This window comes from Callithrix jacchus, chromosome 13, assembly GCF_049354715.1.
Source record: "Callithrix jacchus isolate 240 chromosome 13, calJac240_pri, whole genome shotgun sequence".
Classification (NCBI taxonomy): domain Eukaryota; kingdom Metazoa; phylum Chordata; class Mammalia; order Primates; family Cebidae; genus Callithrix; species Callithrix jacchus.
The window spans coordinates 91,944,393-91,971,316 of record NC_133514.1 but is presented as its reverse complement, the minus strand read 5'-3'; the positions used below and the strand labels follow the sequence as shown (position 1 = coordinate 91,971,316).

Sequence of the window (26,924 nt, the reverse complement as noted above, 5' to 3'; positions counted from 1 at the left end):
AATTGTGGGACACTGGGCAGGAAGCACAGACCTGCATTCCATGGGCCTGGATCAGAGGACTCAGGCACAAAGGTGGCCTGGGTCCTCAGCCTGGTGCCCATGCCCACCTACCAGTCCCATCTCAGGACTAAGAAGGCAGCAATTCAAGATCTGGTCTTTGTGCCTACAGGTCCCATGACATGCCATTGTCATTCTGCTTCTCTGAGTCTGTTTTCCTTCTTTACAATAGCGTCAAAAACATGTCACTTGGCAGGGCTGCTGTAAGGATCAAACATAATCATATATTTAAAGACTATAAAGCCCCATTCAAACCTATGGGATGGCTCTGTAAGCCTCAGTTTGTCCAGGTTTGAAATGGGTATAAGAATTGTATTTATTTCCTTCACAGGGCTCTGGAGAAACTGTAACCAGATAATGTGTGTGAAAGGGCTGCAAAGGGGAGAAAGTGCTGTGTGTGTGATGAATCGGGCTCTCCGAGGCCAGTCTCCTTAGCACGGCAAACACAGCTGCTCTGGCTGGCGCTCGGAGCTGTCTGGCTGGCAGCCAGTCCAGGGCAGAGGCAGCTACTGCATCTGCTCCCAGCATGGGCCAACTGCTTCCTTGGAAGACTGCTTTTGAATCACTCCCCCTCCCCAGCCCTGAGTCACCCAGAGATCAGGTGGGCAGCAGAGAAAGGTGGGACTCCCAGTTCAGTTGACACCTAGGTGGACAACACAAGGGTGCAGCTATGGACGGAATGTTTTTGTGTCCTGCTAAATTCATATGTTGAAATCCTAATTCCCAATATGATATTAGGAGGTGCCTTTGGGAGGTGAGACGGTCATAGGGATGGAGCCCTTATGGATGGGATTAGTGCCCTTATAAAAGAGACCCCAGTGAACTCTTTTGCTCTCTTTCTGCCATGAAGATACAGTAAGTTAGCAGTCTGCCACTGGGAAGCAGGCCCTCGCCAGACCCTATGCTGGCACCCTGATTTGGGACTTGCAACTTACAGTACTTTGAGAAATAAATGCCTGTTGTTTATAAGCCACCCAGTCTATGTTACTTTGTTCTAGGTGCCTGAATGGACTAAGACAGGAGCCCACAAAATGTTTTTTAGGGGCCCACAAGATGTTTTAATTTCTTTTGAAATCAGAGTTAAAACGAGGCCAAGTGTGGTGGCTCATGCCTGTAATCCCAGCCTTTTGGGAGGCCGAGGTGGGCATATCACAAGGTCAGGAGTTTGAGACCAGCCTGACCAACATGTGAAACCCCATCTCTACTAAATATACAAAAATTATGGCTGGGCATGGTGGTTTACACCTGTAATTTCAGTACTTTGGGAGGCTGAAGTGGGTGGATTACCTGAGGTCAGGAGTTTGAGACCAGCCTGGCCAACATGGCGAAACCCTGTCTCTACAAAACAAAAAACAAACAAACAAACAAACAAACAAAAAAAACAAAATAAAAAAAGAACTACTAGATGGGAGAAAATGTTTTAATAGAATAATATATTTGTCTTTATTATCAATGTAGTCCTAACATTTCCTTTTTTTTCCAATGGAAGAAGGGGCCTATGGAGGCAAAAGTATCTAAGGCCCATAGGAGTGAGAATGCAACCCTGGTCCATGCTATGGATTCTGTTCCATATTCAAGCAACTTGCCAGAGCCCCCATGTTGCAGATGTGCCAGCTGGCATTGTTTCAGCCAAGATGGCAGACCCCAAGACTACAGAAGAGCACAGCAGTGTGGCCTGCTGCCCTAGACAGTAATTCTGCACTGCTTATGACAGCTCTCCGTAGCTGCCATCGCACTGTGTTCCAGGAGTGGCGGATGGCAGCTCTCAAGCATCTTGTCTATTGCACCCATCGAAGGCACAGCATACATGTACCAGGAAGAAGAAGGGCTCCCTAAGGCTCGAAGTCTGAAAATATTGATGTGTATGTGTGTCCTGTTTTAGCATGTATTTGAAAAAGTTCCCAGGCAATTTGGGAATTGACCCTGATACTTGTATGTCTCCCTATCAGTGTCCCCTTCACCAGCCTGGAGAAAACTGGGATCCAGCAACACATGCTGGGCATATAATAATGGGTCATTTTATAGAAGAACACCAAACTCTACACCATCACTCCTTCTGCCCACTCCACTTAAATCTCCTGATCTGAGGTATTTCATCACGGTCTTGGTTTCCACTGACGAAGCGGGAAGCCCATGTGGCCTGCCCAAAGCCTGCCGAGTCCCAGGGGCAGCTGGCTGCTCCTTCTGTCTGGCTGGTGTGACTGGTGGTCTCCTTGGGGTGCTGCAGGGATGAGGAGTCTGAAGGACCTGCTCACTTTCTGGGCTCACCCTCACCCTGGCTCTTCTGGTGACCTGCCTTTGGCTCGTCTATAAAATGGAAATTGAAAACACTCGTCTGCCTATTCATGGGACCAACTGAGACTGCGGAAGGAAGCTGCTGTGGAACTGCGGGAATGAGAGAGGCCATTAATACTAAGGCATGACCACTGCTTTCCCATTTCAATTGCTCAAGCCTTTATTTTTCTGTTATCTTTGCCTTGGTCCTTAAAAGGCCCTTATAAATTGTGCTGTGAGCATCCCAGTACAAACGTAAGCCACTCTAAAATGACAAGAGAATGTCTACCAGCAGAAAGATGGTGGTGAAATCAGGATTGAAACATTTATTATTTGGATGCTGTATCTCATAGTGTTCAGTAACTTAGAGCCTTCTGGTAGCAGGACTAAACCATGCAGGAAAATCTCTCTTTTGCAGTGTTTGATAAGGCTTCCCGTTCCTCACCGTCTTGCTACCTTTCATTTTGACCTCCGATGTCTGCTTCTACTGCTTTACATTTTTATACAAATAAATTTGGGCTGGGCATGGTGGCTTATGCCTGTAATGGCAGCACTCTGAAAGGCTGAGGAAGGTGGATCACTTGAGGTCAGGAGTTCGACATCAGCCTGGCCAACATGGCAAAACCCTGTACTAAAAATACAAAAATTAGCCTGGCGTGGTAACAGGTGCCTGTGATCCCTGCTACTTGGGAGGCTGACGCAGGACGATCATTGAATCCAGGAGCGGGGTTGCACAGAGCTGAGATCACATCACTGCACTCCAGCCTGGGTGACAGAGCAGGACTCTGTCTCAGAAAAAAAAAGATCGGCTCGCCAAATACCTCAATTGTTTAATTCGGACGGTGTCTCTCTCTACCCAATCTGTGGACTTCTGGCTCTCCCTGTCAGTGTCACAGTGAGTGTGTGACTCAGTGAAGTCCAATGTCTGAATCTCAACAAGCCTTCACCGGGCTCCTGGAAGGTTCTGGCCGCCATCAGCGCCAGGCCAGGGGAGGCCAAAGGGGGTTGGTACTCTGGTGCGACGCCCCCAAGGAGCTAAAGGACTGGCAAGGTCTAGCCAGAAAGAATCCCCAAGGAGAGCAGAGCGTTACCAGGAAGCAGCGTCCCCAGTGCCTTCATGGGCAGGATTGTGCAAAGCCAGGGGCGTGTCATCACAGGAAAAGAAATCGCTGGGCCCTTTGGGGACTCTTGGATGAAAGAGTCATTTGACCAACTGGGACTGGACAGCCACTCGCTGTTGATTTTTGGAAGCCGCTGGGCCCAAATCTCAGCCCTCTTGAAATGACTCACTGCCAAATGCCACAGTGACATTTCCAGGGAAGGGGTAGGTTTGGTGGGGTGGGGTGGGGGAGTTAAATCAAACCTTTAGTGCAAAAGCCATTGTCTCCAGGACTGGCTTCATTCTACCACTTTTGATAGGCCATAGTTCCCAGTTTCTGGGGACATAAGTCTCCTTCACCCACAGCTCCTGGACCAACTGCTGGCTAAGGCTCCAGACCCTGCCCCTGCTCTCACCAGCAGCCACTCTGTGGGGACTCTTCTCCCCAGCCCATCTCCGGGGCCAGCTCCTGGAGCCCCTGCTAGTACAGCTGAGGCACATGAGCCTGGGAAAAAGATTTCTTTTGCTGCACACACAAAGAGCACAGACTCAGGGCATTTTGTTTTTGGTGTTTATTTGTTTAAACCCACTTGTAGTTTGGGTTCAGCTGGAAAGCAGAACATATCGATGGGGGGAGGGTGGTCGCGCGAGGGGGTTCCGTGGCAGCTTTGGCGGGAAGCCCCAGGCCCTGCTCCGTGGAGGTAGGTCCTGTCGCCAGGCTCCCAATCGGCTCAAGGAGGTGGCCAGCCCTTCGTGCCAGGGTTCCCAGCAGAGGAAAGCTCTCTTTCTCCTGATCTGTGTCCTCAGAGGCCCAGCCAGTGGTTTCCCAACACCGTGCCCGGCACAGGCCTGAGAGTCTGTCTGACAAGGAACACCAGCCGGTGTTTGATGCCAGAAAACAGATTGGGACTTGGTTTCTTGGAGGCCTGCGTCTGGGGGACCCCATGGGGCTGCTCTGGTGGCTGCCTGGCTGTCTGGGCCCCCGCCCCTACAGCTGCCCAGGCCTGATCCATGGTACAGTTCCCACACCCCCCACCCTCATCCCCCAGAGAAAATAAAATAGAATAAAATAAAAATCAGAATAAATACCGACTCGGCCAACATTTACATTTACATGGATGGACAGGACGATCCCCAAACAGTGAAGGTTTACAGACTGGTCAAGGAAAGACGAACAGACAACGGGGTTTGAGGGCGCACGCTCCCATGGAGGGTGGCAGGGCTCCCGGCCTCCTCCGAGTCCGGGAGAGGTTGGGAGCCTCACGGGGGCTGCGGTCCCAGAGCTTCGGCAAAGCCACCAGGCCGAGGGGGGCAGGGCTGTGGCAAGCAGGCCGCCTCGGAGAAAAACAATGACTAACTCATCCTGACAGGCAGGGGGGAGACCGAGACAGGATCAACATCAGATGGCTGGACCGCCTCTTCCATGCACCAGGAACCGCGGGCAAGGGAAAAACAGCGCAAGCCTTAGAAATGCAATCTCCAGCTCTGCCTCCCATCACATACATTCGGAGGTCAACTCGGATGTGGCCTCCCTCACGCCGCAGAGCGGGGATAGGGCCTGGGGAGGATGAGGGGTCTGTGGGGCACCCACTTCCGTACTGTGGTTCCTGTCTGAGTAGTCTCCCTTGGGAAGCTGCCTCAGGGTCTCACATTTTAGGCTTGACTGTTGTTTCTTAAAAAAAAATTAGTCTTAACATTTTCCTTCCATGTCCGACAAAGTAGCAGCAACCTGCATTTAGAAAAACAGCTTAAAGTGTTGTTCAAATTGGCCAGGAAGCGCTTTCAAGCAGTGGAATAAACTAGGCAAACAGTACGTCTGGAGCCACCGTGACACGACACGTAATTAAAAATATATTTATATATGTATACATATTTATATTTCACTTCTTCACACACTGGTCCTAACAGCCAAGGGGAGCTGCCCCTGCGGCAAGGCCACCAAGGAGCCCATTGGGAGGAAGGAGTATCAGGCCCCTCGGCACCCACAGCATAGCCCCCACCACGCAGTGTTTCTGATCGTCCTGCATGAAGCTTGCTCTGGGCTCACCGGCAGGTCTAGGAACATCACTTCCCTGCCTCCTCCCTCACCTGAGCCCCCACTCCCAGGTCTCTCCTCTCCTCGGGGTCTCTGCTTCCTCCTAGCGGACACACACACTCCACACGCTTCAGGGAAGCAGGGGCTGCTGAAGCACAGGTGCAGGCTGCCTGGCCAGAGAGCAAGGTCGCCCCGTGCCTGCCCCATCAGCTCCACAGCCATCCAGCTCCTCCCCCAAGGCCTCCTACCCGTGGGGCATCTGTGTCCCCAGGCTGGGCTGAGGAGAAAGGGCACTGAGGAGGAGCTTGAGAAAGTTTGGGAAGAAACCGTGGGGACAGGAAGAAGGCGGGGGTCAGGGGCCAGGGGCCAGGGACCAGAGGTGGCGTGGGTTTCTTGGCAGAGATGCCCGACCTGTTTCAGGTAAACTTATGCCCTGACACCTTGTTGCCAACAGGCTCTTTTTGGAGATGGGCACAGGCTCCAACCCGGGGACCAGAGGGCAGGTTGTAGCTTCAGGGAAAGCCAAAGAGAAACAGGGAAACCTCTCCCCACTCACCACTCTCAGACTCAGAATCACAAGAAACTTCCCTGCCCATCACCTCCCGGCCAGTCTCATGTGGACCAAAAAGGGCCTCCCATGTGTCCCAGGGCCAGCCTGGCCTCAATAAAAGAACAAATAAGGAAGCGGCTGGGATCTGACGTCATTTCTGGGGGGCTTATCAAAGTGTGTGCTTCAGCCCCCAGAGATGGGGCTATGTGGACGCCTGTTCCACCTGCACCTTCCTCTCCAGCCACCACCACAGGGCCTGCTCCCCACCGCCAGGGCCTGCCAAGAAACCCCAGGACTTGTTTCCCGCCTGGGAAGCTCCATCTGGCAGCCCCGCTGGTCACCTGACTGTCCCTCTCATGACTCAATGAATTCGCCCCTTTCTCAAGAGCTGGGGGAGGTCTGGACTGCTGGATCCTGTGAGGGATGAGCTGGGGCAGTGGGACACAGCCCATTAGCTAAAGTTGATTCCTGGGGAGCCCCCACCCCGGCTCTCTTCCCCAGTAAGATCTGTGTGTGGAGCATGAGACATCATCTAGAATTTTGGTTTTAATTTGCCAGTCTCATTCTGTGTCCTGTTTGCCACGGGGCCCCTGGGGCCAGGACCAGGTTTAACTTGGTCCCAGTGGTGACAATATCAGCCCTTTGAGAAAACAGAGGCGCTGGAGGCCAGTGGCGAGGAACACAGGATTCCAGCGGGGACCCCCGCCAGGGCAGAAGTTTCCAATTACCCTAATTGGCTACTGGCAAGCTGTCTGTGGCTAGAATCCTTCCAGAGGGGGCCGGGTTTGATCTCCCGCTAATCCGGGGGTCCTCAACGGTACTGACTGTGTGATCACATCGAGGGCATTTTCATTGACAGAAGAGACTTCAAAGCAACCGACTTTTGAAAAATAAAACACAATAAACAAAAGAGTGCAAGTGGAACCGCAAACTCCATCTCCCCCCTGCGCCTGACCCCCTAGGCCCGAGGCTGGGGGGCTGCAGTGAGGAGGACTCGGAGGTGGGAGGTGGAGCGCCAGCTCTGCTGTGGCTGACAAAGGCCGTCAATTACAGGCGGCTGGTGGGGACCGTGCCTGCCTTTGTCCTCCCGGACATCTGCTACACGTCGCCTGCTGCCAGTTGGCGACTGCGGCTGACAGCATGCGGGAACAATGCGAGCCCGTCTCCGACCCACTTTTTCAGCCTTCCGAGGTCCTTTCTGACCCAAGCGGTGCCCCAGCGTGCGAGGCTGCCAAGGTCTCTGAGGAGTCACAGAGATGAGATCCCTCGCACAAAGCTCTGTGGGGGATGGGTCTGATGGGGAGGGGAGAGGCGGGAGTGAGGAAGGGAAGGGCCAGGGCCACCAGGAAAAAGAAACATGCTTCCCTTATTGGTGTGAGCTTGCATGCTCGGGCTGGGGGGCTGGTGGGGGCACTCCTTTCAGGGATTTGCTCCCTTCCCCGTCTGGCTCCAGACTGGCCACCGACTCTGCCTGCCCTCCTCCCATTTCTTCCTCCCGCCAGGGCCACCCCTGTCCTCCCGCCTGTCCATCTGGCCCTGTGCACTAGGGCCCCAGCTGCCCATGGGCCACCCTCCAGGCCCCCTGGCTGTCAGGCTGTCAGTTTCTGGATGGTTCTGTTGTAGTACTGCGTGATGGGGGGTGTCAGGGGGTTCCAGCTGTTAGCGTGGAGCTCGATGACCTCTAGGAGCAGTGACCGGGTCAGCATGGACTCCGAGGGGCACAGCATCTTGTCCCGCGCGCTGGCCAGGAGCTCTGTCATCATCTCAGGCAGCTGTTCCTCCAGCAGCCGGCCTGTACTCTGCAGCTGCGGGCAGAGATGTGGGGTTAGTATGGACTCTGGCCCCGCAATGACCCATTGGCCACCCTGATTAGGTGGGCTGGGGACAGGGACAGGAAGTAGCTGGGCTGTCTCATAGCTAGATTGTTGCAGGGAGATGCAGACCTAGGCCCCTGTGCCATGGCTGGGAGGAGGATGGGGAGAGTGGAAGGTGGAGTAGCCAAGGGTGAGATCCCACACTTACTGACCAATCTGCCAGCAGGAACTAGAGGGACCAGAATTTGCCTATTGCTCAGGACTGAAAGAGCTGTCACCAGGAAATGTCTCTTGTCCCTTTTACCCAAGAGCCTCTCTTCTTCCAGAAAGCCTTCTCTGATTACACCTATACCCTAAAATGGCTCCGAGATCTGTGCCCCCTGGTGATCAGGAGGCCCTGCGGTCATTTTAACTTGCTGGGGGCATCTCTCTGGAAATGAGCTTAGTCATTATTAAATGTGTCCATTGGAACTTGAGAGGAGGGATGATGTCTCCTTTTCTCTCTCCTTTTCTCTTGACCCTGATCCCACTTCCCAGTTCCTCTGCCCATGCTTGTGACAGGAAGTGGGGGACAGAAATACAAAGTGGGGAAGGCCAGCCAGAGGCCATCAGGAGAGCCCTAGATAATCTTGAAAAGCTCACTGGGAAGAAAGAGCCCCTCTTCCTGGACCAGCACACCCCTGGCCAGTGCCCCCCAAGCCCTCTCCATAGAATCTCAGTCTCCATCTCTGTCCCCATCCTTGTCCCATCCATTTTTCTAGGCTCTGCCTCCTTCACAAAGCCTCCCTTGACCCCCTGAGCCCTCCCTGACCTCTCTCCCCTGACTTTTCAGGGTTGTCTCTGTTCTCACACTTATTCTACCCACTGTCTGTGTGAGAGCTATTCCTAACCAGACTGGAAGCTGCCTGAGGGCAAGGACCATGCTTTCCCCTCCCTAATCTCTCCCAATCCCCTTGTAGAATACCCAGCTGGAGCCCAACAAAAGAACTGAGTCCCATAGACTCAAGGCTCCCAGAGCTTCTGGCCTCTGAGCTCCTTAGTTGAGGCTTTTGCAGCCAAGCAGAAGCCACCTGAGTGTGCTCATGACAGCTGACAGGCCCAGGTCCTTGTCTGGAAGCCCCTCTCCTGCTTGCAACCCATTACTCTGAGTGACACTGCACCATCCGCAGAGGGCAAAGATCTGCCCAGGGACTGGGCCAAAGTCAGGCTTTGAAGTAAGAGTCCAGAGGAGGCGTTTTCATGAGAAGGGGTCATATCTTAGGGGCAGGAGTGGCACCTCTCAAGAGGGGTGCTTTTGGGTGGGCTGTGCCAGCACCGGGTTGCCAAGCATTAGCAAAGCAAAGGGAGATATTTGGAGTAGGGGTCATCAGGAGCTTCTTAAGTCATTTGTGTGGCATGCCCGAGCTGGGGCGCAGGTGGTGTTGGGGGTAAGATCACTTGGGGAAGCAGGCAATGCCTCCCCTCTGTCTAGGGAATCACTTCTCTCCCCTTCAGTCAGGGTGAGCTGCTCTCACCATCTGCATTCACTCTGGCTTGGGGTGGATAATTCTGAATGCAGAAAGTCTGTGCCCATTCCTGAAGCCATCCCTTCACCTTCCCCTGGACTTGTAAATGCCTCCAACAACCCTGTGCCACTAGAACTATTAAGGCATGAGAGACGCACCGGCTCTGAGGTTGGGGACGTTGAAGCCCCACCGCTTACCTCCATAGAGCAGCACAGGACAGCATCCTCCTTCACATCCTGAGATTGCAAGAGCTGTGGAAGAGAGGGGCAGAGAATGCCACTGAAGGAGATAACCCGCTACTAGCCCCTGTAGCTCCCTGCACCCCCGGGGCCACCCTGCCCTCTTCCCTGCAGACCCAGTCCTGATGCAGCTTGAAACAGTCTCCAAGGTTCAGGCTGGAGTTTGAGCCCACGAAAGTCAGAGAGCAGAAAGCAAGTTGCACGGGCTGGCAGTAACTTCCTTGTCAGGGTTTGAGCAGCTGGAGGTCAGTGTGATAGTGCCATGTGGAGCTCCTGGGCCAGGTCTGAACACTGTGATTCAGGAGGCCATTGAAGAGAAAGCAAGCCTCAGCAGTGAGTGCGCTGGGATCATCCCCTGTTAACAACTGGTCAGCAAAAGTCCTCGGGGAAATGAGATTAGCTTAGAGACCTATAATTGGTAACTCCTCTATGGGTGAAGAGCCTCAGCCATTGACTCAGGCACCCCTGGGCCCTGGCCATAGGAGGAGGTCCAGGAATCAAAGTCCTCTTCTCCACTGGCCCAGCGCTGCAGACTTTCAAACTGTGGATTTACTCAGTGGCTGGAGTTGCCTTCTAACTATGGCCACGGCTGGGCTGCTCAGAGCTGAGTCTGGCCATGCCACAGTGCATGCCTCCCCCGACCTGCCTGGCTCATTCTTTCAATCTGCCTCTTTTACATTGAGATACCGTTCACATAACACAAATCTGTCTCTTTTAAGTTGAGATATCGTTCACATAACACAAAATCCACCATTTTAAAGTATATAATTCAGTGCTCTTTAGGATAGTCCCAGAATGGTGTGACCATCAGCACTGTTTAAGTTCTGAAGAAACTTAACAAACCCAAACTCATTAGCAGCCATTCCCTGCTCCCTCTTCACTCCAGCCCCTGGCCACTCCCCCCATTCCATGTCTCTATGGAGTCGCCGTGCTGGCCATTTCATACAAATGGAATCACACAATTTGTGGCTTTTGTGATTGACTTCTTTCACTTAATGTTTCCAGGGTTCCTTCATGTTGTAGCGTGTACCAGTACTTCATTCCTTTTTGTTGCTAATATTCCATTGTATGGATCGGTCACATTTTGCTTATTCATTCATCTGTTAATAGACATTTTTACCTTTTAGCTATTAGGAATAGTGCTGCTATGAACCTTCATGTACCAGGTTTTGCCTGGATGCATGTGTTCAATTCTCCTGGATATTATGTAGGAATAGAACTGCTGGGTTGTGTGGTACCTCTATGTGCAGCTTTTTGAGTAACTGCAAGAGTGTTTTCCACAATGGCTACACCATTTTACACTCTCACCAGCGATGCATGAGGGTTCTGGTTTCTCTACAGCCTCACCAACGCATAGTCCCAGTTTTCTGATTCATTCTCCACCCCCAACTATTTTTTTGAAATGGAGTTTCACTCTTGTTGCCCAGGCTAGAGTGGAATGGCGTGATCTCGGCTCACTGCAATCTCTACCTCCTGGTTCAAGAGATTCTCCTCCCTAAGCATCCTGCATAGCTGGGATTACAGGCATGTGCCACCACACCCGACTAATTTCATATTATTTAGTGGAGATGGGGTTTCTCTATGTTGATCAGGCTGGTCTCAAACTCCTATCCTCAGGTGATCTGGCCGCCTCGGCCTCCCAAAGTGCTGGGATTATAGGTGTGAGCCACTGCAACCAGCCTTATTCATTCTCTCTTGAACCCCCGGCAGCACTGCTGTGCTGACACCAAGTGCTTGAAACCCTCTCTGAGCATGGCTTCTGAGAAGCTCACCAAGCCCCACTGACCAGTCCTTCCATGGACCCCTTTGCTGGCAAATGCCTTTCCTCCTAGTTCGCAAAACAGTAGTTCCTCTAATATCTTCCTCCCCGAGTAGTTGTCGTCCGGCTTCTGCTCTTCTCAATGCCATCCCCTCCTGCCATGTTGATCATCACGACTCTCAGGGACCCCACATCTAGCTTGCCTGGACGGACCTTCCTACACTTGTTGCGCTTCTCTTTCTGGATGACACTATGGCTTTCTCATCTTTCCCTCAGAGCAGCTCCCTGTTACCTCCAGCTCAAAACATCAGGCATTTTGCTCTCCCCTCACCATCCATAACCAAGGAGGTACCAGGTTCTGGTAGTTTTCCTCTAAAATGTCTCCAGGACATTTTAGTTCCACCCTTCCAGGTACCCGGCCTTACTCAAAGCTGAGATTTTGTTGCTTCCCTCATGGGGGCTTGTCCTGCTTCCTGATTCATCATCTTGGTTCCCACTTCCTTTCCCTGTAATCTATCTTGTACACAACTGGCCAGAGTGATCTTCCTAGCATGCCATACCTCATGCTACTGTCCCGCTTTTGAAATGTTAGATGCAGAGACGGTTTTTTCACTGGCCAACTTGACAGCATCACCACCCCACCCCCGCCGGAGCAGGGCGTGGTCTGTCTTCTTCCGTCTTGGGCTCAAACGGGGATCCAGGTCAGACCACAGTTAACTCCTAACCCACGACTCAAGGAAGCCCAGTAACCAATATCTAACTCAATTCATGCCAATGCGACCCACTGCTTTCATGGAGAAGCATTTTGGCACATTTCATCTACAGAAATCCTAGAACTATGTCTAGTAGGTACTCGAATATTGAGTGGAATGTGGGATGAATGAAAAAATACTACATGCTATATAAACCATAAGAACGACCTTCCTACAATTTCCATAACCTCAAAGTCAGTAGAGATCAATCAAACTACAGACTGGGTCTCCTGATCCCAACATAGTCCTGCACGAGGCACCAGAGCTCCTTGATCGCACTGTAGAGAGATGCTAAGGTGGCATGTTGAAAGCGGCACAGATCTACCCGCACCCCCCCAAAAAAGAAAAGAGACAAAGTCACAAGCACCTGCACCAGGTCAGCACCATTTACTGCAGAGAGCAAGGCAGACCATGCCCTACTCCAGGGAGTGGAGATGCAGAAAACAAACCAATAAACACCTCTATCAGATGGCGTAAGCGCTGTGTATAAACGGCACTGGTGAGGTGCTGAGTTTGTCCATGAGCGTGCTTGAATCGCTCCACATTGCAGACACAGATCAAAACACCGAATCGTACTGCAGCAATGTACACAATTATGACCTATCCATCAAAAATATTATTAATGATACATTTTTTTTTTTTGAGACAGAGTCTCGTTCTGTTGCCAGGCTTAAGTGCAGTGGCGCGATCATGGCTCACTGCAACCTCTGCCTCCCGGGTTCAAGTGATTTTGCTGCCTCAGCCTCCCGAGTAGCTGGGATTACAGACATGCACCATCATGGCTGGCTAATTTTTTTGTATTTTTAGTAGAGATGGGGTTTCATTGTGTTAGCCAGGCTGGTCTCGATCCTTCGACCTCGTGATCCGCCCACCTCGGCCTTCCAAAGTGCTGGGATTACAGGCTTGAGTCACTGCGCCCAGCCCCAAATGATAATTTTTTTTTTTTTTTAAAGTGATGTTGGGTAACGGTTTGAGGAATACAGTGTAGTGGCCAGGGGTGTCAGGGAGCCAGGCCAGGAAGCCCAGTTAGTATGGTCTGGGGGGGAAGGCTCAGGGTGGGTGGGCCCGTGGCCCATGGAGGGGACCAGTATCAGGGTGAGGAGCACGTGGGAGAGACTTAGGAGAAGAGGTTGGGAGGCAGCAGGCCCAGGGCCCATTAGGCTTTGTAGGCCGGGGGAAGACTCTGGGTTTTACTCTGAATAACATGAGGGGCCTTATGAGGGGTCTCATGTTCTTATTTTAGAGGGAGTCTTCCTCTGTTGCCTAGGTTGAAGTGTAGTGGCTTGATCATAGCTCACTGTAACTTCAAAGTCTTGGGCTCAAGCAGTCCTCTGTCCTCAGCCTCCTGCATGGATGGGACCACAGGTGCAGGCCACCATGCCTGGCTGATTTGTTTTATTTTCTGTAGAGACAGGGTCTCTCTATATTGCCCAGGCTGATCTTGAACTCCTGGCCTCAAGTGATCCTCCTGCCTTGGTCTCCCAAAGCATTGGATTACAGGTGTGAGCCACCATGCTTGGCCTGGTTTATGTCTTAAGGGGGCAATTCTGCATGTTGTAGGAGGGAAGGGTAGACGCTGGGGGACCTGGCCAGGCATGGTGGCAGTGTGGCCAAGGGCAGCAGTGGGGGCAAAGGGCAAGAGGAGCCAGGCCTGCACACATTTGCCTCCAGAGTGGACGGAGAAGGAGAGAGCTTGGGGCCAAGGAGAAATCATTTCTACTTCAGGCCCCTCTTTGGCTAAAGCCACAGGTTTCCATGACTTCTCCCTAAACATCTGCACTCCGTAGCCAGGCTGCACTCCGTGGCAGGTGTTTAGACTCTGAGTGACTTTCTATCTTTGGGGCTCTCCATCCCAACTCTCCATCCTCTCTTCATCCTTCAAGCCTGGGTTACTTCTCAGCTGCTCCTCAGACCCTTCCTGACCACCCCAGCCCTCGCCCTCCCTGCTTCTCATGCCAAAGCATGCCTGCTTCCCTACCATGCACAGTCCACACAAGTGAAGACATTTTCCAGGGTGAACTGTTAGCTTCTTGAAGGCGGGGACAGCGCCAAATTCATCTCTGCTGCTCTTTAAGCCCAAGCAAAGCTCTTGGCATCAGTGAGATTCATGAACTATTGGTCAACATGACTTATACATTTCTTTTTTGCATTTTTTTTTTTTAAGATGGAGTCTCGCTCTGTCGCCCAGGCTGGAGTGCAGTGGCATGATCTCGGCTCACTGCAACCCTGCCTCCTGGTTCAAGCAATTCTCCTGTCTCAGCCTCTCAAGTAGCTGGGACTACAGGCACCCACCACCATGCCTGGCTAAGTTTTATATTTTTAGTAGAGACGGGGTTTCACCATATTGGTGAGGCTGGTCTTGAACTCCTGACCTCAGGTGATCTGCCTGCCTCAGCCTCCCAAAGTGCTGGGATTACAGGCATGAGCCACCACTCCCGGCCCTTTTTTGCATTTTTAAAAGGAAGGGTGGAGGGTGAGAAGAGGGTACAAGATGGCATTTTGAGGGCACACATACTCATTTATTCACTGAGAGCTGGAGCCAAAGTTTTGCTCTGGCATGAGATAGTGAAGAAGGAGGGGCAAAGTCATGCCCAACCATCCCTGGGGACTGGCTATGCTGCTGGCTCCAAATCCGCATTTGTGCAGCTTTAATCTGCCCGTCTCCCGTCATGTTGCATCCATCCACCCAGCCTAGGGGCCCCACAGCAGGAGCTGAGGACCCTCAGCAGGTGTGGCTGCAGGCCGAATGAGTGTGCAGGCTCTGGGGCCGCTGGACTGCTTGATTGGCCAGAGACACTTTCAGGGACCAGACCTCATTCGCCTTGGTAACTTGCTCAGGACTGGCCCAAGAACTGGGTTTGCAGCAGACACATAGAAAAAGAATCATTTTGGGATGAGCGAGCAGAGGTGGGCCTTAAACTGCTCAAATGATGATCAGGTGGAGAGCAAGGGTAGGAAATTCCTCAGCCAAGGGGAGGAAATTATGTGGGCAGCACACGTGACAGGCACTGAGGACCCTCGGGGCAGGACGCTCTCCCACCACACAGTTCCAACTCTGGACCTCTGCACACTTGTCACCGGAAATTCTTTTGGCCACCGCAGGTCCATAGACCTCACTCCCTCATCCTATGCAGGGCTCTGCGCAAATGTCTCTAGGGCAGACAGGTCTTCCCTGAGCAGCCAGCGGGATCAGTCACCATTGCCCACTTCCCTCCCAGCTCACCTCTCTCTGTGGCCCCTGACATGATGTACTTATTTGCCTATTGCTGTCTCCCCGCTCTAGAAGGCAAGCTCCACGAGGGTAGGGCGATGTTGGTCCACTGCTCCCCGCAGCATCTGGCACACGTTGGAAAATATTTGCTAAGAAACATGCTTTGGGAACCAGGGAGTAAATTCACCCAGCTGAGAGTCTGTGAGAGGGAAGGGAAGTGCTCACCCAGAGAGACTGCTGGCAAGGCACCCTGGTGCACACACCCTTGAAAAGATTACAGTGAGGGGGATGTGGACGCCTACCCCTCCCCAGACCCCTCTCACCAGAAGAGACATGGCACAGAATTATTATCGATGTGTCTGCAAACATAGAGTGCCTGTGGAAATACAAGCTGGTATCACTCTATAGATGGCAATTTGGTGATAATCATCAACAACAGGCGTGTCCGCACCCTCTGACCCAGCAATATTACTTCTAGGAATTTATGCTACACGTATCACCACACACATGTCATACAACACAGGTACTCTACTATTCTGCAGCACTATACTATACTGTGCTGTACGGTACTGTAATATACATGTTGCTATACTATTATTAGAGCAAAAGATCGAAAGTAATCTGGACCTCCCCCACAAGGGGGCTGGTTAAGTTGTTATATGTGGGCTACTCTGTAGCAGTGACCCCTCTCCTGCACAGGGGTCTGCGTATCCCCAAGGAGAGCTGAGGGAGGCTTTCACCAAGCCAGTGCCTGGGGGCCTTTCTTGGGCTACAGGCAAGGGTCTCCCTCACCTAGAGGACTCAGGAGGCCAGGATGAAGACCAGGAAGCAGGTTCTGGAAAAAGTTGGAGATGAGGGGTGTGTCTCATCCTGCAGCAAGCCTACCAGAGTCATGATGGGGTCCAGCATCCAACTGCAAGGGGCTGCTTCAGGGCCTGGGAGGGGCCCGTGACTGTCTGGGACCGGGCTGGAAGGAAAGGTCCATCCTGAAGGGAAAGGGCCTAGCCATGCTTACTCAGCAGGGAATATGGGGACTAAGATTAGGAGAATTCTGTGTGGTCTTGCTGGAACTTTTTTTTTTTTTAAGATAGTGTCAGGCCGGGTGTGGTGGCTCATTCCTGTAATCCAAGCCCTTTGGAGGCCAAGGCGGGTGGATCATCTGAGGTTGGGAGTTCAAGACCAGCCTGACCAACATGGTGAAACCCCGTCTTTAAAAAAAAAAAAAAGATAGTGTCTCACTCTGTCCCCCAGGTTGGAGTGCAGTGGTACAATCATAGCTCACTGTAATCTCAACCTCCTGGGCTTAAGCAATCTTCCCACCTCAGCCTCCCAAGTAGCTGGGACCAGGGGTGTGCCACCATGCCTAGCTAATTAAAAAACATTTTATTAGATACGAAGTCTAACCATGTTGCCCAGGTTGGTCTTGAACTCCTGACCTCAAGTGATCCTCCTACCTTGGCCTTCTAAAATGCTGGGCAAATTACAGGCATGAACCACCCCACCTAGTCTGGAATTTCTTTCTTATAGTAAATTTCCCTCATATGCTTCCCCAGGGCGCTTAGCAGGAAAAACAATCCTTAAAATAAAAATTGATGGTAGCAATCACAGGGAAGGGGGAAGGTAAGTATCTGGTGGGAATAAAACTCCAGACAGAGTGGGTGGTGGCACTGGGTAAGGAAGAGGCAGAATCTAGGAGCTGATGCGGAGGAAGAGAGGGCAGCTGGGGGTGCAGCCGCAGGCAGGTGTCACGGGTCGACACAGCGGAGCTGCTCGTCAGTGGTTCTTCCTGGGAGGGAGGTGTGCCTGGAGCAACCATTTGTCCCGAGACCAGCTTCTCAGGGGGCTCTTGTCCCTCGCTTGGGGCCTGCCAGGTTCTGAGGTTTACGGAGGAGCAAGGTAACAATATGAAAAATTCCGAGAAAGCCAGGCCTGTCAGGCCCTAGAGGCTGTCAATGTGGCTGTGCCTTCCTCTGAGGAGAGAGGGAGACATTGACAAGGCTGCGTGGAAGTCTGCTGGGGTCTGGAGGGTGTTACAGTGAGCGCTGTGCCCTGACGATCAAGGGTCTCCTCCTCATCTCTCCTGTGGCCCACAGCCTGCGTGCCCTCCACTTCTCTGGACGGGGATGCTTGGGCCTGCAGAGTGGTTCCACAGGCTTCCTGATTTTTCTCTTCCCTTTTCCCATCTTTGTGTCCTCCCCTTCCCAAGCCTTCTTCCCTGGGCATGCCTGAACTCTCCACAGGCTAGCTCCTGGAGGCACTGCCCCTGCTGCCCTGAACCCCCTGGCTCCTGCCAGGGCAAGGGACAGACTGCCCAGGGCCCTAAGGCAGAGCTGGGGGCGGGTTCTCAAACCTGAGCCTCCCTTCCAACCTTATCTTTCTCCGGGTTGTTTGGGAAAGTCTGCCTGAAGCCAAAAATCACATTGCAAGAGGCCCTCTCGCCAACGGCCTGCTGCGCTTTCTCAGGAAAGCCAGGCAAGGAGCTTCTCGTCTGACTTGTCCCTCCCAGTTGCTGTGAGGCAGAGAGCACAGGAAGGGCCCTGGTGGCTGCAGATCGCGTCCTGTCCTCCACGCACAGACCTGCTGGGTGGCTGGCTTTCCAGCGTGGATTCTCAGAGCCTTCAGGGTGAAGGAATGGTGGAGGATGCTCCCTCAACCTCCCCTCCAACAGGGCACACAGCTGAGGGCCCTACCTGCTGTTCCGTGGCAGGACAAGGGCGTGGGCCTGCCTCTTCCAGGAGGCCCTTGACACAACTCCACAGGCTTCCTCCTGTTAGATAGAGCGAACCCCATGTTTCTCTTCAAAGCATCAGCATGTCAGTATGCTCAGCTCTCTTACCTCTCTTAATTCTCTATTGTAAAGTTAGCTTCCTTGTAGTTTCAGTAAATCTTTTCTACCAGTTCTAATCAGTAGTTCACATCTGTTCCCCTGGTCCCCTGCTCCGTCCTGACCCATCTTGGTCACCTGCTCCGGTCACCTGCTTTGGCCCCTGCTTACCTGCTCTGACCTGCCGTAACCGTCCTTCCCACCAAACTACCCACTCCGCCACTCTGGCTCATACCCCTGCTCCATTTAAAATAGTGAGTTGGAATTAGACTAGACTGTGTGGTCTCACTCTAGCCAATAAGGGAACGACACAGTAGTAGGGGCTCCCTACATCAGGCATAAGGACCCCTTCCCCTCCTTGTCCAGGTGTGCGTTCACCATTGCTCCATCTGTGAGCTGTACCCTTCTATAGAAGTACATTTTTGCTGAGGAAATTTATATTTGAGTCCTATGTCTTTTACGGCATCGAAAATTCTACTTATAACACTCTGTGGGGTCCCATCAGTGCCACCACCCTCTGGGGCTCCCCACGCTTCAGGGTGATCAATGGCTGCCCAGAAATTCCTACGGGACTTACCCTTAGTGGGTATCATCTCAAGGGAAGAACCTTTCCAGTCTCTTCCATCTTGGCTTAAATGACCTGTCCTGTGTCCCGTTTCTCCAGGGCTCTGATTTCCTAAGAGACAGCTCATTTTTGGGATAAGAGAATCCCTGCCAGTATAGAGGAGGCCGACTAGCTCTCTCATTTATGTATGTTCTATTTGGGATCTCTAGGAGACAGCAGCTTCACTTAGCTCAAAGACAAGTCTCAAAAATTAGTGGCATCTTGAACAGTGACTTGTACACTCAAGTTCACAGCAGCATTATTGACAATAGCCAAGAGGTGGAACAACCCAAGTGTTCATTGAAGGATGAATAAACAAACAAGTGGTAAATCCATAAAGGGGAGTATCACCCAGCCTTAAAAAAAGGAAGGACGCTCAGACACATGCCGCAACACGGACGAACCCCGAAGACAGGCTCAGCAAAATAAGGCAGGCACAGAAGAACAAATACTGCATGATTCCACTTCTGTGAAGTCCCGAGAGGAGTCAGATTCATAGACACAGGGAGGAGAATGGTGGGTGCCAGGAACGGGGAGGCGTGGATGGGGCGTGTTTCATGGGGACAGAGTTGCAGCTGGGGAAGGTGAAGACATTCTAGAGATGGACAGTGGGAATGCTGCACAACAATGTGAATGTGCTTAAAGCCAAAAGACGGGCTGGGCGTGGTGGCTCACACCCATAATCCCAGCACTTTGGGAGGCTGAGGCTGGTGGATCATGAGGTTCAGAGATCGAGACCAGCCTGGCCAACATGGTGAAACCCCATCTCTACTAAAAATACAAGAATTAGCTGGGCCTAGTGGCGCATGCCTGTAATCCCAGCTACTCTGGAGGCTGAGGCAGGAGAATCGCTTGAACCCGGGAGTCGGACGTTGCAGTGAGCCGAGATGGCACCACTGCACTCTTGCCTGGTGATGGAGCGAGACTCTGTCTCAAAAAAAAAAAAAAGATTAAAATGGCAACCTTGATATTACATGTTATATGTATATGTATGTATTTATTCATCCGTAAAAAATGGTTAAAAAAGAAAAAGGCAGGCTGGGCGGGGCGGCTCATGACTGTAATCCCAGCACTTTGGGAGGCCGAGGTGGACATATCACTTGAGGTCAGGAGTTTGAGACCAGCCTGGTCAACATGGCAAAACCCTGTTTCTACCGAAAATACAAAAATTTGCCAGACATGATGGCACAAGCCTGTAATTCCAGCTACTTGGAAGGCTGAGGCAGGAGAATCATTTGAACCCAGGAGGCGGAGGTTGCAATGAGCTGAAATCTTACCACTGCACTCCAGCCTGAGTGACAGATTGAGACTTCATCTCCAAAAGAAAAAAAAAGGCATTGGTAGGAGTAGGCACCCTCCATGTGGGCAGGACTGTCCCTCTGCTCTGCTGCCACCTCTGGAAGGTGAGCTGCACCAATGAAAGAGACCAGGCTGCTCCTTCTGGGGGTCAGAGGTCGTGGGGTGGAGGGAGGAGCAGCCCACTCATCAGAGCCTCTGGCACTCACAGGGATGTGGGCGGGCTGGGGCAGGCAGGCCTCCCATGCCCTCGAACAGTGAAATGTGTTTCTTGGATGAGAATCCAAGGCAATTGTGCGAGCCCACACAGTGTTTGTTCGGAAGCGAATGCATTCCTGTCCTATTGTCTCTGCTGGAGACTTGTTGTGGGCACACCCATCATATCCTCCCTCGGGGAGAAGCCAAGGTGCTCCAGTCAGGCTGTGGCTGTGGGAGGCCCCACAGCAGCCAGGGAGAAAGGCGGCCTGGTGGGAGTCTCCCGGAGTCCCTGGGGGAAGGGCCATGGGCACAGGCAGGCTGCCCAAGGTGTGCCCAGGATGTAACCAGGCTGGTAGCTTGGTATGCCACCCCACAGGGAGGAAAAGGGGGTGCTGAGAACTCATGGGCGAGCCTTGCTATGCAGGTGGGGATGAGCACTGGCAATCCCAATGTCTTGCCTTGCTAGTGAGGGGTGCAGTGTCCACTCGAGGTGGGTTGGCCAGCCCACCGTGACCACCTCAGCTCACCCACAGCACAGCCTTCTACAGTGGGAGAGCAAACCCGAGCCACCTAAGGAAGCTGCAGAGAGCTCAGCCCAGCCCCTGCCTGGAGGAGCCTCCCTCCTTTGGTAGCCACCAGGGAGCTTGGGTTGGCTGGCTGGGCTGGTGGACAGGCCAGGTGGTGGGAGGACAAGCCAAAGGTGTGGAAGGAATTGCAGGGCAGGAGAGGGCGAAACAGGGAGAAAAGATCATGGCAGGTAAAGGCCGCGGTGGCCAAGGAAGCCAGAGATGGGCACACATGCTGACAGTGGAAGGGACAGGGAGAAGAATGCGGCAGAGTCAGAAGGCCACACCTGCAGGAGGCCTCGGACGGTTGCCACCCACATGTCAGAAGTGCCCTCTGGGACAGTTGGCCCATTTGCCTGTGCCTCTGCGGGACCTGGACCTGCACCCACACTAAACCTGGAGGACAGCACAGGGACTGTGCCCATGGTAATCATGAGTCATCAAGAAGCGGGCCAATTATGTCTGGGTCTCTGTTCAGGGAGGCAGGAAAGTAGATAATCTATCCAAGAAAGGTTATCATCAAAAATGTGCAGCAGGGTTGGAGTCAGAAGACCTGTTACTCACTAAGACTAACCCCCGGCCTGCCACTTAATCACTCTGCATCTCGGCTTCCTCCCCTTAGAACAGGGATAGTATCTGCCTTGGATTGTTTGGAGAGTCAATTGAGATAATGTATGTGAGAGAGCCTCGATACGTGCAGAGCTTGATTCAAATGTAAGGTGTTATTACTGCTATTATGTTTATATCTTTATAAACATATATCTTCCCTGAAGATCTCAACACGCTGTGTATGCACCATTCCATTTACCCTCATGACACTCCTGTGGAGACAGGGAAAGGCCACAGATATTATCATATCTGCTTAACTGATAGAGAAACTGAGGCTCAGTAGTTAAGTGGCTTGCACAATCCAGACAGCAGGTCTGAGTGGAACTGGAAAGTGCTGGAGCGTCCTGGATCTGTGTTCTCTCCTTTACAGAATAATATCAATCTCTTACATTAGCTAGTTCTTATTTTGCTAGTTGGAGCTCATATATATACATATATATATATATGTATTTTTTTTTGAGACAGAGCTTTGTTCTGTTGAGAGGCTGGAGTGCAGTGGCGTGATCTCAGGAGTGCAAGCTCCGCCTCCCTCGTTCAAGCGATTCTCCTGCCTCAGCCTCTTGAGTAGCTGGAACTACAGGTTTGTGCCACCATGTCCAGCTAATTTTTGTACTTTTAGTAGAGACGGGGTTTCACCAAGTGGGCCAGGATGGTCTTGATCTCTTGACCTTGTGATCCGCCTGCCTCAGCCTACCAAAGTGCTGGGATTACAGGCGTGAGCCACTGCGCCTGGCCAGAGCTCATTTTTAATTGTGTTGACTGGTGACAACAGCCAACCTGAGCCTTCACAAAATTGAACTGATCTGACCTATTCTTTGTATTGGCCACCACCTATGCAACCATCCACTCACCCATTCTTTTATCTCTCTGTCTACTTTCCTACTTATCCATTCATCCATCTACTCATCCATCCTTTTATTCATCTGTCTACTCACCTACCCATCCATCCATCTACCCATCCATTCTTTCATCCATCTATCTACTCACCTACTCATCCATCCATCCATCCATCCATCCATCCATCCATCCATCCGCTCAGCAACATTTATGAAATATCTACTGTGTGCTAAACACTATGTAAGTACAGAGATAACAGGAGGAATAATAAGACTTGTAACTTTTAGTGTAGTAGGAGAAAGCGAGAGACCTGCTCGGTACATGGCACTGCAGCATAAGAAGGAATGGTGGTGGTGAGGACATGCCAGACATATGGCATCAGAAAGATGTCCAGAAGCAAAAACTGTGCACTAGCAGAGTACAGTGACGAACAACAAATATTTCAAGATGCCTAAAATATATGGTGCTGGGAGTGGAATGTGCTGATAAAGAAGGCAAAGGCTACATCTTAAAGGGCTCTAGTTGCCATGGTACTGAGTTTGGATTTTATCCCAAGGGACTAGAGAGCCACTGAAAGATTTTCAACTGTAGAGTAGCATAGTAATACTTGCATTTTGGACCACAGGCAGGGGGATGGTTAGAAGATTGCTATGCAAAATTGGGGTGGCTTGAATTAAGGCCAACAGGAAGGGAGGAGGATATTGAAGAGGCAGAAGTGAGAGTGAGGAAAAGGATGGGGTAGGAGATGGCCAGCCCCTGGGTTTGGGGCCTGGTAAACTGTGTAAGTGATGACGCCATCAACAATATTGGGAGGAAGGTAGAGGTGGTTTTAGGGTAAGTGAACGAGTTCAGCGTTAGAAATATTGAGTCCGGTGTTCCCGGGGATGACCAGGGAAGATGACTAGTGGGAGAGTGGTAATGTGGGATCATCAGTGCCCAGGGATTGATCAAGGCTATGGGTGTGAGTGAGGTGACCTGAAGAACACATGGAAAGAGAAGACGGCAGGGGCTCCCAACCTGAACAGAGCGATGCCTAAAGGGTGAGGGTGGAGGAGAAACCCCCAAGGAAGGAAGAAAAGGGTGGTCAGAGAGTTAAGCAGAACACGGGGAAGTGGCTTTATGAGGGCCAAGAGTTCCAATAAGTACAAGGTCACCAGTGTCAACACTCAGAGAGGTCAAGTAAGGCGAACACTGACCAAGGTCCCCTGGATTTGGTGATTTGAGGAGCATGACCTTTGCCATGATGACTTCAGTGCTGCTACTGAGGCAGTGGAAGCCTGGGCTGGGCCCCACAGGGTTGGAGAGGCGAAGGGGGTCCAGAAGTGTAGACAGAAAGAGCACACCATTTCTTTCTTTTCCTTTGCAATTTCTAAACTTTCTGCTCTCCCCACCTTGCCCTGACCCCCTTCTTCTCTTCCTTCCTTTCTTTCCTTTCTTTGTTTTTGGAACCTGCCTGTGGAAGAAGAAAAGGGAGGATGCTGTGGGGAAGAGATGGGCACGGGGTCACGTGGAATGGTCTGGAGTCTGGTGTGGTTAAAGTAGGAGAGCCTTGAGCTCATTTAAAGGTAGAGGTGAGCTGCCAGAGTGCAGGAGGGGAGGACGATCAGGAAGGAGGACAGGATCAGGAACATAGACCTGCCTTAAAGAAGAGGAGCATCACCCCTCTGAAGTGGGAGGAAGGGCGGTGCGGCCCTGGATATAGGTGCTTGTGTAGATGCTCATGTTGCCCAGGCTGGCAACAAAGCTACAAAATTAGTGCTGTTTTATGTTAATCACTCTTGCCTGCCCACAGTGCAGATACCTCGAGCAGAGGGGAATGGGCCCCCAATGCCACTTTTCCACCAGTCTTAACGTGGAGCCTGGGTATGGTGACTGTGGTCAGATGTCAAGAAATTTGTGGTTCTGACCTGACCTTCAATCCAAGCTTGTGCCCTGTGGTCTGGCTGCCAGCCTTCCTACCTAAGGCGGGCGGGCACCCTAACTGTGGATCAGGTGCCCCAGAGGGAATAATTAGTTTCCTTCCTGCCGAGCTTGCAAACCACCCCATATAAAGTGGCGACAGTGGATGTCGCATGGGGGATGCTTCATCCCACAGCTGGCCCGGGGGCTGGAAACATAATTTGGGGCTCAGGGCAGACACCAAATCTTTCTGCAGACATTGGAGCCAGAAGGCAGGGCCACAACTCCAGCGGCTCCTCCTGGGGGCCAAGCCCCAGTGAGTGACCTAGGTAAGGGGCTACTTCTGTTCACAGTCCTAGCAACCAGGAATTCCCAGGACTCTAGGGTGGGTTTGAGACTCCAGAGAAGCAGCTATGTCTGCAGCCAGTGCCTCCCAGCTTCCCCTTTAGGTCTGCCGCATCCCTTCTGGAAGCTTCTTCTGTGCTCACTGCCCCCAAGTCCAAGATCCCTTCTGAGGGGTGACAGGAAATGCCTAAGGCAGCTCTGAGGTTCCCCTTTAGCGAGGGGGCCTCTGAGGGTGACCAGAGCCTTCGGACTCCTCATGCCTCACCTGGCTTACATGTTCTGAGTGCTTGTTCTATGTGCTCTGTGTGTTTTTAAAGATCTATTTGATCTTTCTACCAGATGGTCTGAGTTAGGCACTATGCAAAGCTCTTCATGTCACAGCTGCAGAAACCGAGGCAAGGGAGGGAAATGACTTCTCCAAGAGCAACGAGTAGGTGGAAAATGGCTTCACTCTTGCTCCCCAGTGAGTCCCACATAAATAGGCTGAAGGGGAGAGGCCGGCCAAAGGTGGGGTGACGGCACATCCTACTTGCCTGGAATAGTTCCAGTTTTCACCTGTCATCTCAAAGTCATTCGTAAAAGCATCCCTTCTGCTCTCCAAACTGCCCTGATTGGGATCATTTAGGGTCACCTAGATAAGGGAGGGGTGCTGGGAGTCTTTCCTGGGCCCCCCATCACCTGACTAGTCCATAGCCCTCTGGCCTATTCCACTTCCCCTCGCCGCGCCTCAGGGCCCCTGTTATAGAGTGTGGCAGTGCTGCTGGCCAGCTAAGGGCCGGGCAGCTGGGGGCGGGGGAGGAAGGCTCGCGCCTGTGGCCTAGTGGGTGGCGGTTATCATTGCAGGAGATCATCCTGGCCCACAGGTGGCACTTGAGCCTGCCAGGCCTCCCCACTCCCTGGAGGGACAGGATGGAGTTATGCTAACTGGGAACACTGAGTATGGCTCCCAAGGGAGCACAGGGCCCTGGGGAGAGCAGCTGGAGGAGAGAAGGGTGGAAGAGTGGTTACTGGCCCAGCTCCCCACAGGGCAGTCCAGCCAGCAGTGCCCAGCCTAGGGGGAAATCTCTGACCCTCCCCCGTCAGGCTGCCCTCTCCAGGAAGGACTGCATTATATGTCTGACTCTGTACAATACAGCTCCTTGAGACAAGGGACAGTTTGGGCAGCTAGGAGACAGTCCTGGGGCTCCAGGTGACGGGGAGGCTCCCCTCAAAGGCCCACAGGACTCTGAGCTCACAGGCCTAGTCACAATCCCTTGACCTCCACCAGGCTGGGACCCTGGGCAAGCAGAAGGGTAGGCAGGGGCCTCAGCCTGCCATCTGCTCCTGGCTGAGCCTCCTCCCTGCCCCCAGCCCCAGCTCCTTCCCCCAGCCCCTGCTTCTGGCCCCTACCTCCACCCACCTGAGGCCTGGACTTGACCTTGTGGGCTGTAGGGGGAGGGTGTGATAAGCATCTCCGTGGAGGGAGCTAGCTGCCTGCAAAGGCATTTTCCGCTCTCTAAAGTAAACAATCAAACAGGAAATTAATCGAGAAACCCACATCAACGGAAGGTTCAGGTTGTGATTTTCACAGCCCCAGAGCCAGGAAATTCAAAGTTACAGTTCCCATAGTAACTTGCCTGTAGAATCAGTGACTGCTGGGCTGGAACAAGGCCCTGAGGGGTCAACTAGGCCAGCCCTTGCCTCCGGAAAGCATTGCCCAGCCATAAGTCTGAGAGTCTCAGGGTAGGCTGCTCTGCTGAGGTGGAACATTAATCCCGAGAATGCTGCAAGACCAGGGCTCTACCTTCCATGCTCACGGGAATGGGTGCTCAGCTGACCTCTCAAGGATTCCATCGTCCCATCTTCTATAATATATTCCTGTACTCCCTTGACACACCCATCCACAGGCCTGCATTCTGTGAAACGGGTATAACCCTCATCAGGCCTCCTGCTTCACCGGCAGCAAGGCAACCAAGCGTGGGGCTGAGCGGGGCCTGGTTTTCCACACTCACGCCTCACCAGCCTTGTCCTACTCAGTCCCATGAGAGCCGACCTCCCTCTCCACCCCATCCCTACTGCCCCTCATTCTTATAACTGGCATTGGCCCATCCCCTGGTTGTTTCTCTTCCAAGAGACATCTCAGTGGACGGACAGGTCCAGGAGCTTTGGAAATAGCACCAAGGCAGTTCCATGCCTTGGAGATCCTTGTCGCCCCAATTCTCCCACCTGCTGGCAGGACCAAGTGCATTGATCTTAAGCTCAGTGAACACTTACTGCCCCTGACTGATAACCGGGAAGATTTAATGAAACCAGAGGCAAAGCCTCCACATCCAGTAGGTAGGGGCTGCGCGTCTTGGGTGGAGTTCTCTTTTGTGTGTGAGCCCTGAGGAGTCCCTGCCTGGCAGGAAAGGAGATAAGGGCCTCGGAGCTCAGCCCCAGAAGGAAACGGTCCAGAATCCTTCCCTGAGAGCC

General features: G+C 52.4%; 1 protein-coding gene across 33 annotated transcripts in view; it reads right to left on the bottom strand.

Annotated features, from left to right (window-relative positions):
• Window positions 1-3,987: 3,987 nt before the first annotated feature.
• The window catches only part of CTIF (cap binding complex dependent translation initiation factor), a 322,513-nt gene continuing 299,576 nt past the window's right edge, over window positions 3,988-26,924 (bottom strand). For 27 of the 33 annotated variants that reach the window (XM_078348099.1, XM_078348094.1, XM_078348100.1 and 24 more), the window contains 2 exons: window positions 9,532-9,585; window positions 3,988-7,820 (listed from right to left, as the gene is read on the bottom strand). In XM_078348099.1, coding sequence (XP_078204225.1) covers window positions 7,605-7,820; window positions 9,532-9,585 — 270 coding nt within the window. In that variant the 3' untranslated portion in view covers window positions 3,988-7,604. Of the gene's footprint in view, window positions 7,821-9,531; window positions 9,586-17,985; window positions 18,063-26,924 lie in introns of all 33 variants that reach the window. The other 6 variants (XM_078348112.1, XM_078348113.1, XM_035271010.3 and 3 more) reach the window with 1 other exon arrangement.